The 13,272-nt window shown below is 44.6% G+C and overlaps 1 protein-coding gene across 4 annotated transcripts in view; it reads left to right on the top strand.

Annotated features, from left to right (window-relative positions):
* calb2a (calbindin 2a) overlaps positions 1 to 1,779 on the top strand; it is an 87,318-nt gene extending 85,539 nt beyond the window's left edge. For 2 of the 4 annotated variants that reach the window (XM_072279261.1, XM_072279259.1), the window contains one exon: positions 1,071 to 1,774. In XM_072279261.1, coding sequence (XP_072135362.1) covers positions 1,071 to 1,184 — 114 coding nt within the window. In that variant the 3' untranslated portion in view covers positions 1,185 to 1,774. Of the gene's footprint in view, positions 1 to 1,070 lie in introns of all 4 variants that reach the window. The other 2 variants (XM_072279260.1, XM_072279258.1) reach the window with 2 other exon arrangements.
* The last annotated feature ends 11,493 nt before the right edge of the window (positions 1,780 to 13,272 follow it).

Raw genomic sequence — 13,272 nt, forward strand, 5'->3', positions numbered from 1 at the left:
ACTCTCTGTATATCAGGCAAGAATATACATGCTTGTAAGAGTCTCCCACCAGCCCCACTGAAACGGTTGCTTTTAAAATGCCATATGTGAACTTCCCCAATTTTGTTGGCATGGTCTGTCCCTGCAGCACATTCATTCTAATCATATTTTGAGGTATCACAGCTGTCAGTATTCGGGTTCCATCGGTGGTCCCACCCCAATAGCAAGTCGAACTGTTGTTTCCTGTGCTTTTGTTTCCTCCTAAACTCTCCACTTGCACCAGTGACTTCTGATGCCCCTCGTCAACCTGCCTTAATATCTCAATCCTTTCTAGTGCCTCACCCATGGGGTATTTCATTTGCATCCTCAAAAGGCGTACTAGATTTCCCTTTAAGTATGAGGGCAGATAGTGAGCCATTTTGTTCACATGAGATTCAATATCTCATGCAGACTATCCCACTGCAATCTGCAGTGAATGCCTGTATGTGTAACTATAGCTTGAAGCATCGCAATTTCTTTGTCTACAGTGTGCCAAGGTGTACCCAGCTGTCCCCAGTCTACTGCAGAGGGATCAGTCCTCATTAACACACATTAGAGCCGTGAGAACAAATCTGCGGGATCATCATTGTTATTCCACATCTGATTATTAGTACTGTTTTGTGTAGAGAGAGGGAGCAAGTTATTAACCTCCTCCATGGTCAGATAAGTCATGTCAGTACCTGTATCCCACAAGTGAGCTAACATACAGCAAGACATTCTTCTGCACATTATTTATCTGAAATGGCCCCTTTTCCTCAGTCTTCCATGTACGAGTCATTCTTTCCCCCATATCAACAGACCACCTGACCACCCCCCCCCAATGTTCTTTTAGTCTTATGACTCTGCACAGTTACTAGGTGAGTTTGTCCTGTTCAGGTCTCAGCAGGAGATCCCCTCTCTGTCCCCAAAATCATCCCTACAAGCTTGCAAGAACAACTAACCCTGAGCCATGACTTTGACAGACTTGAACATAGGCTCCAATCACAATGATATACTTTTCAATGTGCTGACCAAAGGTGTTATCTAATGTATTGTTCATTAATTGTCCCCAGGAGATGGATATTAAGAAAATGACTGCATACAAGAAAAACATCTTGTCTCTGTCGCATGGTGGCAAACTATATCGGAGGGAGCTGGAGATGATACTGTGCACAGAACCTTTGTAGGAAGGGTCTTGTTGGCAAAGAATGCAGCATCCAACCCACAGAACAAAACCCCAACACGTGTGCAGAGTGGTCTGAAAAGCACAGCTTTATCCTGCAGATTAAAAATGCCAGAAGGGACAGTGTCAGGCGTCACCATTCTTTTCTATGTCGCTCCTTTCCCCCAGCATCTTAAAGCAACAAATGATATAGTTATATACATACATACATATATACTGTAAGAGAGAGAAGTACATTGTGTTTTGGTAAATGCTTTTGTTTGCTAAAAGTATGCCTGAGATTTAAAGCAGAAGATCAGTTACGCAAGAGGCAATTAATTTTTGTTTACTCTGCTTCATTCACATTCAATATCTTGTCCTGGCTCTGAAATTTACATAGCCCACAGACTGAAGGGTGTGTGGCGCGCGGCCAAGTGGTTAGGGCGTTGGACTAGCGAACTGAGGGTCGTGGGTTCGAGCCTCGGCCGAGGCAGCGTGTGTACCCTTGAGCAAGGCACTTAACCACACGATGTTCCAGTCTACCCAACTGAGAATGGGTACCGGCAAAAATGCTGGGGGGCTAACCTCGTGATAGACTGGCGTCCTATCCGGGGGGGGGGGGGAGGGGGGGGAGTCTCGTGCTCTCAGTCGCTTCACACCACGGAAACCAGCATAAGCACCAGCCTGTTGGGCCACAAGGCTCGGGACAGACTTTAATCTTAACTTTAATAGACTGAGGAGTGGAACTTTGTCAAATGCTGGTTGAAGTGCTGTGTAGAAGAGGTGTAAAGCCTTTAGAGAGTACAAGGAAGAGATTACTAATGTGAGGAACTGTAGTTTTGTGGATGGATTGGAGGGGCTGGGATTGTGAGGAGATCTAACAGAGGCATTCAGTACAGATATAGATAGAGAATTGTTCTCATTAGTGGGGTTGGGGGTAACAAGTGTGATACTGGTGATAGTAACTTTTTATAGTGAGAGGTCAGTTGTGGAATTCACAGCTGGGGTAGTTACAGCATACAGGTGAAAGGGGAAACTGCAAGACAGGGAACAGGGAGAGGAATGGGACCAGTTGGATTGTTCCAACATACAGCCAGTAACGACTCGGGGTCAAATGGCCTTCCATGATATTGTGTGCTTCTGTGGTTTACAGCTCAACGTTCACCTTCATAGGGGTTTCCTCCCTAGACTGAATACCCCACTTGTCTCCATTCTTGGAGCCTGTTTTATTTCACATCACTCTTGACACTTCCTCCAGGGCCTGAGCTGCTGAGCATCCAGAGCTGGACACATTATTCGTGTCTGGGTTCTAGACAAGGCATGGTATGGTTTTACTTCATCAACCATTGTTTTTGTGAGGACTATCCATCACATCTTTCTGGAAGGCGAGCATTATCCACAGGGGAAGCTGATGTAACATTGACACCTGCAGTCAGTACTGGTCACATCATGGAGAATTCTTTCTCCCATGCCACCACGACCAAATGACGGTTCCATTCCTGTTTTTTATGTCTACCACGTCAGCAGATTAGTCCTGAGGAAAGAACATGGCTAGGTTTGAATCTGGAGTGTGGGGCGTACCTGTAGTCCGGGGTCAGGAACACGTCTAAAACTTACTGGGCTCTGTTTCCATACTCCTTTTACACTCACCGGTTTCATTGAGGAAATGATTACGTGTGTAACAAGTGAACTACAAGCGTTTGGTGCATTAAGTGGAGTGCAGAAGATCTGCTGGTCCAACACCAGAGTACTAGGTGTGTGAGATCATCAAACGCTTAAAGTACTCGGTTTGCACAGGGACTTTAAAAGGGTTTCAGAAAAATAAACAGAAGAGGCCTTTGCTTGTGATTGCTCCCCGAGCAAACCCAACAAAAACTGTTTTTCTTTGATATCCAGTAAAAGCAGTGTGATGCTGCCTCACAGAATCAATATTCTACCAACCCTCTGGCTTTTGGTTGGGAGCCAGACCACTATCAGTGCCATCTCAGCATACATCAGTGAAAAACCAGTGCTTCTATGTGAGGGAGGGAGGTCACAATTAGTCATCCGGATAATAACCCAGTTGCCTGATAACTGACCTTCTGCTGACTATTAAGATGTTTTATTTGCTTTGTAAATGAACAGGTTTTAGTTTTTACACTGCCTTTTCCTGTTTTATACACAGTTGTGTAAAGCTAAGCCTCATGTTTAGGTGTGCCTACTGCAATGATTGTCATCCCTTTCCCAATGAGTTCCAACCTTCCTTTCTTATTCCATGACTACAAAGCTAAGTTGCTCCAAGAATCTTTGCATTAAACAATATGTTCTGTTTCTGTGTTTCTTTCTATATATGTTGAAATTCAATTTGAAATATTGCTGTGAGGCAAAAAGTTCAAAATAAACATAGTGGCAATGAACCAAGCATTCTTCCCGACCTCCATTGTCCTCTCATCCACTCACTACTTCTCTGTGGCCACTGTGGCTGCAATGAGGACACACTCATTAATCTCCTACATACATTACATAGAATCTGACTGCTTCATTACACTCCTGCTGCCTCTCACTAACCTGCACATCACATGGAGAATGTCATCCATCACACTGGGAAGTGTTAACACTTACGTCCTCTAGTGTATTTCCACAGTGTATCACAATCCCAATTACAAAGCACTCACTCCCTATTGCACCATGTCAGTCGTTCACTCGTCTCCTATGTATGAACTGGTTTTAGTTTATACTTTGAATATACAGCTGTGTAAGCTTCATGTTCAGATGATCTCGTGCAAAGGCCTCTGACACTCACTGCTCCCTATTACAGCCCCCCAGCAGTGTCACTCACTGGCTCTAATGCTGACTGTCACTGGACAGATTATCCTTCCATTTTAACGTGATGGCACTTGCTCAGCCGTACTGCATTCCCTGTTGTGGTAAGGATGTTACTCAGTAATGTACTATTACAATTCCTGTCATTCCCCAAACTCATTACACTCCATTACAGTGCCACTGTCATTCCTCTAACCTACACGCCTTCCAGTTAAATATGACTACCTACCACTTCCATTCATTTGTCACTCTATCACATCTTGTTAAACTGCTTCTGTCAACGTGTACCCTTGGTATTTGAGTGGTGACAGATTCCCAGGTCCTGCATGGAGTATGCGGAAAAGGGTAGACGAACTTGTAGCACAGTTACAGATTGGTAAGAAAGATGTTGTAGGCAACACTGAATCATGGCTGGAAGAAAATTATAACTGGGAGCTTAATGTCCAAAGATACAAGGATTGTATCAAAAGGAAGGGGCGAGGTGCTCTGTTGGTAAAAAAAAATGAAATTAAATCGTTAGAAAGAGATGACATAAGGCTGGAAGGTGTTGAATTATTGTGGATAGAGCTAAGAAACTGCATAGGTAAAAAGACCCTGATGGGAGTTGTATACAGACCTCCAAACACTAGTAAAGATGTTGTCTCCAAATTACAAAGGGAGATAGAAAATGCCTGCCAAAAGGGAAATGCTACGGTTGTCATGGGGGATTTCAATGTGCAGATAGATGGAGAAAATTAGGTTGGTGCTGGCAATTTCAAGAATGGCTGTGAGATGGCTTTTTACAGCAGCTCATGGTTGAGCCCACTAGGGGATCTGCTATTCTGGATTGGGTGTTGTGCTATGAACTGAAATTGATTAGAGAGCTTAAGGTAAAAGAACCGTTAGGGGTAAGTGATAATAATATGATTGAATTCACCCTGAAATTTGGGAAGGAGAAGCTAAAGTTATATGTAACAGTATTACAGTGGAATAAAGGGAATTACAGAGATATGAGAGAGGAGTTGACCAGAATTGACTGGAAAAGAACACTGGCAGGGATGACAGCAGAGCAGCAATGGTTGGAATTTCTGGAAGCAATTCAGAAGGCACAGGATATATACATCCCAAAGAGGAAGAAAACATTCTAAAGGCAAGATGACATAACTGTGGCTAACAAGAGAAGTCAAAACTAACATAAAAGTCAAAGGGAGGGCATATAATAGAGAAAAAAATTAGTGGGAAGTTAGAGAATTGGGAAGCTTTCAAATCCCAACAGAAGGCAACTAAAAATGTAATTAAGAAGGTAAAGATGGAATACGAAAATAAGCTAGTTAATAATATTAAAGAGGATACTATGGTAACTTCTACTCTGAAAAAGGCACACTCGACAACTTCATGCCCAAAGAAACAACTTTATCTCGAACGTCAAAACCGTTAATGTATATACAGAGGCTTTCACAACCCGTATGACATGGCAGGAACACTATACACAAAGCACACCGGAAATAAAAACCCCCATTATCCTAATTAGTATTAACTTACTTTTAGTAATGCTCACATTAAAACACTTCTCCCCCTTTAAAATCCAACATTCCCCAAATGTAAAAACTAGGAAATAAAAACAGTGGTGTTATTAACTTGCATACCCCTGAAAACTTATACTAGTATCTCAGCAACAGTTTATCAATACAAAACATCCGCAAAACGTGACAGATTCAATATTCAATCTAACAACAACAAAAATACTGTTCCGTCAAAGATTCAGTCTCTCAGGAAGTTTACGAGTGCGCTGTAATCTGCACACTACCCCCGGTGACCCAGCAGGCACCGCTGGTGATGGTGTTTTGGGTTGGTCTGGCGTTGGGGACATGAGAGGGGTCTCTGTGTCTGCGTGAGAATGTCCATCCTCCTCAGGAGACCCCGACCCCTCTGCCAGCGTCTCTCCCTCTGGCAAAGTCACTGGTGGACATGCTTCCACCGTAGTCTGTCTCACTTTTGCCTTCATGACCGGACGCAGCAGGTCCAATCTTGACTTGTGCCTATGCCCCATCAGCATCTCTGCTGGAGTGCGGGTGGTCATAGTCTGTGGCGTGAGGCGGTATTTAAACAGGAAACGTGAAAACCGAATGCTAAGAGAGTCCCCTGTCATCTGCTTCAGGCCTTCCTTCACTGTCTGAACAGCCCGCTCAGCCAAACCATTTGAGGCTGGGTGGAAAGGGGCTGTCCAAATGTGATGAATGCCATTCTGCTGCATGAACTCACTGAACAGTTCACTGGTGAATGTCGGGCCTTTATCAGTGACCAGAGTGTCAGGCAACCCGTGGACTGCAAACATTTGCCTGAGTTTGTCTATGGTTGAGGGGGCCGTGATGTTGCTCATGATCTGAGCTTCAATCCATTTAGAATGCACATCTACCATTACAAGAAACATCTGCCCCATAAAAGGGCCGGCAAAGTCAAAATGTAGCCTAGACCAGGGGTGGTCTGGCCACTTCCATGGATGCAAAGGAGCTGGTAGTGGCCTATTCTGATCAGCCTGACATTGCGTGCATGATATGACCTTGTCCTCCAGATCCTGATCCATTCTTGGCCACTAAACGTAGGATCTTGCAAGGCTTTTCATTCCAGACACTCCTGGGTGAGTCTCATGAATTCTCTCCACAATCTGTGAACGGCCAGGGGGAGGCACGATAACCCTCCCCCCCCCCAAGAAAATGCAGCCATCCTGCAGACTGAGTTCTGTCTTGCGTTTGGCATAAGGCCTCAGTTCCTCTCCTTCCTTGTAAAAGAAAAGTCTTGACTTGGGACAGGACTGGGTCCCTCTCTGTCCACTGCTTGATCTGGGTCACCTTTACAGGTGTCTCTGACAGCCTCTCCAATGAAAACACAGTCTCTGGAGGCACATATGTAGTAACGGGTGTCTCAGGTAAAGGTAGTCGACTCAGTGCATTGGCGTTTGCATTATCCCCACCCGCTCTCTACACTATAGTGTACTGGTAGGCTGACAATGACAATATAAGAGCCCAACACTGTATCCTGGCTGAGGCTAGCGGTGGGATGCATCTAGTCTCACTGAACAGGCTCATCAGTGGTTTAAGGTCCGTATAAATTGTAAATACACGTCCATAAAGGTACTGATGAAAGTGTTTGACTGCAAAAACAATGGCCAGACCTTCTTTGTCTAGCTGTGAATATCCCCCCCTCTGCAGCTGTCAGAGTACGTGAAGCAAAACCAATAGGCTTCTCTGAACAGTCCTCCATTACATGTGAGAGAACTGCCTCGACTCCATAGGGCGAGGCATCGCATGCAAGGGAGATCTCCTTGTCTGGGTCATAGTGAACAAGCAGCTTCGCTGAGTGGAGGAGTTCTTTCACTTCCTTGAAAGCTTTCTCCTGCTCTTCAACCCACTGCCACTTAGTGTCATTGTGAAGCAGCTTACACAGTGGGGTGAAAACCCTTGAGAGGTCAGAAAGAAACTTGCCATAATAATTCACCATGCCCAAAAATGATCTGAGTTCCATGACGGTCTTAGGGTTTGGGGCCTGCTTAATAGCTCTCACTTTGTCCTCCACAGGGCAAAATCCCTCAGCTGTGATCTTATGTCCCAGGTAAATCACGCTCAATGCCAGGAACACACATTTTCTGCGTTTCAACCGCAGCCCTGCGCCTGAGAGCCTCTTCAGCACCGGTTCTAAATTAGCCAGATGCTCCATCTCCGTAGCCCCCGTGATCAAAATATCATCATGGTACACTGCTACTTGCGGAATCCCCTGCAGCAAAGTGTCCATTGTCCTTTGGAAAATGGCAGGGCTGGACGCCATTCCAAACACCAGGCGATTGTACTTGAATAATCCCTTGTGCATATTAATTGTGACGTACTCCTTTGAATCCTCGTCGAGCAGCAGCCGTTGGTAGGCGTGGCTCATGTCCAGCTTTGTGAACAGCTTACCCCTAACAGGGACACAAACAGGTCATCCACCCATGGCAATGGGTACTCCTCCGGCTTATAGACCTGATTCACCGAGTTTATAATCCCCACATATCCTCACCGTTTTGTCTGCCTTCAAAACTGGAACAATGGGAGCCGCCCACCTTGAAAACTGGACAGGCTCAACAATGCCCAGCCTCTGTAAACGTTCCAGCTCCTCCTCGACTTTGCCTTTCATGGCATAGGGCACCGGCCTGGGCTTAAAAAAACGTGGTGTAGCCTCAGGGTCGACATGGAGTTTCACTGTCATGCCTTTCAGTGTGCCCAGCTCGTCCCTGAAAACGTCACTGCACCGCTGCAGAATGTCCTCCGTCGTGTGTGCATACTTAATTTCATGCCAGTTTAGCTGGATTTTGCAAAGCCAATCGGGGCCCGAAAGACTGGGTCCCCTGCCCTTAGCTATCACCAGCCTGGTTTCAGCCTTCTGACCCCCGGCTGAAATATCCACATATAACACCCCTATATGAGGTATGGGCTGCCCCGTGTAGGTCCTGAGTTTGAGCTTTGACGGTCGGATGGGAGGCAGGTTGGACCCCCATGTTCTCCTGTAGGTCTCCTCACTAATGACTGAGACAGTAGCCCCTGAATCAATCTCAAACTTAATGTCTTTTTCCCTGACAGTGACTGTGGCATAATATAGTTCAGGTGGTTCCTCATCTGTTTCCACTGCAAACATGTTGTAGGCACATGCTGCCTCTTCATCTGCTTCTTCTAGATGGTGTGTGGCTGCCTGAGCCTGTTGAGCTTTCCCCTACCCAGGCTTAATCTTATCCTTTGAACTCCAACACTTTTTAGCTAAGTGTCCCTTTTTGCTACAAGCATGGCAGACAGAGTCTTTGAATTTGCAATCATTTGCATAGTGCGTCCCTCCACACCGGAAACATTCCGCCCACTTTGCCTGTTTACCAGTCTCCCTCCTGACTTGGTGCACTGACACTGACTGCGAACCCCCATGTCCTTTCTGGATATCCTTGACATTATTAGCAGCCACCTCCATGCCTTGGGCAATCTCTAAGGCTTTCTTGAAAGTCAGCGGTGGGGTTTCCCCTAACAGGCAGCGTTGTATGCCGTCATTATTAATGCCGCATACCAATCAATCATGGAGCATGTCTTCCAACACCGCTCCGAAATCACAATGCTCCAACAGCTGCCGAAGCTCGGCCACAAAATTGGCCACAGACTGACCTGGCTTCCTGAAACGGCTGTGAAACTTACACCGTTGGACTATCACAGAAGGTTTCGGATTGTGGTGGTTCCCCACGAGCTTGACCAGTTCGTCATATGGAATGTCCCCCGGTTTCCGCAGTGCAGTTAAATTCCTTATTAGCTTGTAAGTCTTTGCCCCACACACACTCAGGAGAATAGAGTACATCTTAGCCTCCTCAGTAATTCCATTAGCACAGAAAAAGTGTCCCAACCTTTCCTCATACTCCAGCCAGTCCTCCGTTACGTCCAAAATTCAACAATAGCCCCAAACGTAGCCACCTGAACATGAGGCCCCTTATTGGCGCTGCTGCTCCCATTTGAAAATGTGCCGACACATCCACAAAACCAGTCTACTTTGTTGCCAAAAATATGTGGTAACTTCTACTTTGAAAAAGGCACACTCAACAACTTCATGCCCAAAGAAACAACTTTATCTCGAACATCAAAACCATTATGTATATACAGAGGCTTTCACAACCCGTACAGCATGGCAGGAACACTATATACGTTCGGCAGAGATGGTGCTCAGTGCTCGGTGTCGGAGGGCTGGTCGGAGCTCGAAGTTTTCGGACAACTCAGAGTCGGACTGTGGTCGGGCATGGCAGGGAGAGTTTTCTTCCTTCTCCCGTCTGCATGAGATGTGGGACTTTCGAGAGACTTTGAACTTTTTACCATGCTAACGGCCTGTTCTTCATCAAGTCACGGTATTGCTTGCACTGTTGTAACTATATGTTATAATTATGTGGGTTTTGTCAGTTTTTTTTAGTCTTGGTCTGTCCTGTGTTTCTGTGATATCACACTGGATGAATATTGTATCATTTCTTAATGCATGCATTACTAAATGACAATAAAAGAGGACTGTGTGTCCTCATAATCTAATGTAATCTAATCTAATATACAAAGCACACCAGAAGTAAACCCCCCCAATTATCCTAATTAGTATTAACTTACTTTTAATAATGCTCATTACAACAAATACCAAAAGGTTCTTCAGATACATAAAGTGTAAAAGAATTGAAAGTGGATATCAGACCATTGGAAGATGATGCTGGAGAGGTAGTAATGGGGGCCAAGGAAATGGCAGACAACCTCAATAAATATTTTGCCTCAGTCTTCACTGTGGAAGACACTAGCAGTATGGTGGAAGTTCCAGGTGTCAGGGGTCATGAAGTGTGAGAAATTACCATAACTAGAGAGAAGGATCTTGGAAAATTAAAAGGTCTGAAGGTGGATAAATCACCTGGACCAGATGGTGTCCACCCCAGGGTTCTGAAAAAGGTGGCTGAAGAGATCATGGAGGCATTAGTAATCTTTCAAGAATCACTAGATGTCAGTCCTCTTTTCAAGAAGAGAGAGAGGCAGAAGAAAAGAAACTACTGTATAGGTCAGTTAGTCTGACCTCAGTTGTTGAAAAGGTGTTGGAGTTGATTGTAAGGATGTGGTTTCAGGGTACTTGGGGGCACATGATAAAATAGGCCATATTCAGCATGGTTTCCTCAAGGGAAAATCTTGCCTGAAAAGCCTGTTGGAATTCTTTAAAGAAATAACAAGCAGGATAGACAAAGGAGAATCGGTTGATGTTGTGAATTTGGATTTTCAGAAGACCTTTGACACGGTGCCACACATGAGGCTGCTTAACAAGCTATGAGCCCCTGGTATTACAGGAAAGATTCTAGCATGGGTAAAGCAGTGGCTGATTGGCAGGAGGGTAAGAGTGGGAATAAAGGGAGCCTTTTCTGGTTGGCTGCCGGTGACTAGTGTTGTTCCACAGGGGTCTGTGTTGGGACCGATTCTTTTTAAGTTGTACGTCAATGATTTGGATGATGGAAAAGTTTGCAGACGATATGAAGATAGGTGGAGGAGCAGGTAATTTTGGGGTAGTAGAGAGGCTTCAAAAAGACTTGGACAGATTAGGAGAATGGGCAAAGAAGTGGTAAATGGAATAGAGTGTCAGGAAATGTATATTCATGCACTTTGGTAGAAGAAATGAAGGGTTAACTATTTTCTAACTGGAGAGAAAATACAAAGAACTGAGTTGCAAAGGAACTTGGGAGTCTGTGGTAAAGGTTCATTTCAGGTTGAGTCTGTGGTGTGGAAGGTGAATATGCGGTTAGCATTTATTTCAATAGGACTTGAATAAAAAAGCAAGGATGTAATGTTGAAACTTTATAAAGCACTGGTGAGGCCTCACTTGGAGTATTGTGAGCAGTTTTGGGTCCTGTATCTTAGAAAGGAAGTACTGAAACTAGAGAGGGTTCAAAGGAGGTTCACGAAAATGATTCCAGGTTTGAATGGCTTGTCATATGAAGAGTGTTTGATGGCTCTGGGCCTGTATTCACTGGAATTCAGAAGAATGAGAGGTTTCCTCATTGAAATCTATCAATTGGTGAAAGGCCTTGATAGAGTGCATGTGGAGAGGATGTTTCCTATGGAATACACACATTAGAATAGAGGGGTGGCCTTTTAGAATCGAAATGAGGAGGAATTTCTTTAGCCAGAGAGTGTTGAATCTGTGGAATTTGTTGCCACAGGCAACTGTGGAGGCCAAATCTGTATGTATATTTAAGGCAGAGGTTAATAGATTCTTGATTGGTCAGGACATGAAGGGATACAAGGAGAAGGCAGGAGATTGGGGCTGAGAGGAAAAATGGATCAGCCATGAGGAAATGGCAGAGCAGACTCGATGGGCCAAATGGCCTCATTCTGCTTATGGTCTGATATGCGATTTTGCTGTGTCTGGCTCTCTCACTTTGAGGTTATGTGGAACTGCTGTAGATGAATTCCAGTGGTGTATTGTGTAAGTAGCACACACAGCCATCGGGGATATTAATGGTGGGTGCTCAGGCTGCTGGGGCACTGCTTTGACCTGCAAGGATTTAAGCTTTTAAAATGTTGAGGCTGCACTTAACTGGACAAGCAACGTATCACCCTTTTCACTCCCATGCCTCGTGAATGTTTTGGGAAGTGGAGGGGAATCACTTGCCGCTTGTCATGGTATTTATGTGTTCCATCCAGTCAGTAGTTGCCCCAGCATGTTGATGTGAGAGAACTTGGCTATGGGGCTGTGATTAAATGTCCAGAAGAGGGATTCAGCTGTCTTGCTGCAGGTCTTTATCTGGCTATGATACTCCCTGTTACTCTGCCACCTCACAGCCCAAGCTGCATACAAACATGATCAGCTTCACTACTGGAGGAGCTGATTGGAACTGGGCATTGTGCATTCCCATTCTTGTCCCGGACTTGGAATGCATGTGGCATACTCACTCCCATTACATTACCTGTTAAAGTGCACTACCACCCTCTTGTACATATTAAATAGTGTGCCTGGCTCTAGCCTCAACTCCATTGTACCCTACATGACATGTTTGTCTGTCATTCACTGGCTTTCCTGCATATTTCCTATTATTATCCTTGTCACAATGGCTCGTTCATTTATCTCTATTGCACTTCCAAATTTGGAATGATGTGTCCATTGATGGAGTTCCCGGGAGTGATTCTTAAGATGCAAGATCAGTTCATCCTAAAGAAGTATTCTAAAGGGAAAATGATGCAACTGTGGTTGAGAAGGGAAGTCAAAGCAAAAGAGAGGGTATAAAAATTAGTGAGAAATTAGAGGACTGGGAAGCTTTTAAAAAACAACAGAAAGCAACCAAAAAAGCAATAAAGAGAGAAGAGATATGGTACGAAGATAAACTAGCCAATAGCATAAAAGAATTCCAAAGGTTTTTCAGATACCTATAGAAAGTAAAAGAGAGACAAGAGTAGACATTGGACCACAGGAAAATGATGCTGGACAGGTAGTAATAGCGAATAAAGAAATGGCAGATGTACTAAATAAGTATTTTATGCCAGTCTTCACTGTGGAATACACCAACAACATGCCAGAAACTTAAAACAGTCATGGGTCCAAAGTGAGTGTAGTCATTATTACTAAGGAGAAGGTGGTTAGGAAGCTGAAAAGTCTGAAGGTGGATAAGTCACCTGGGCCAGATGGGCTACACCCCAAGGTTCTCAAAAAGATAGCTGAAGAGATTGTATTGGTATTGATTAGTATTGATCTTTCAAGAATTTCGGACATAAATCCAGAGGAATGGAAAATTTCAAGTATCACTCAAAAGAGGGAGACAGAAGTCGGGA

Source organism: Mobula birostris, chromosome 15 (genome assembly GCF_030028105.1).
Source record: "Mobula birostris isolate sMobBir1 chromosome 15, sMobBir1.hap1, whole genome shotgun sequence".
Lineage (NCBI taxonomy): Eukaryota > Metazoa > Chordata > Chondrichthyes > Myliobatiformes > Myliobatidae > Mobula > Mobula birostris.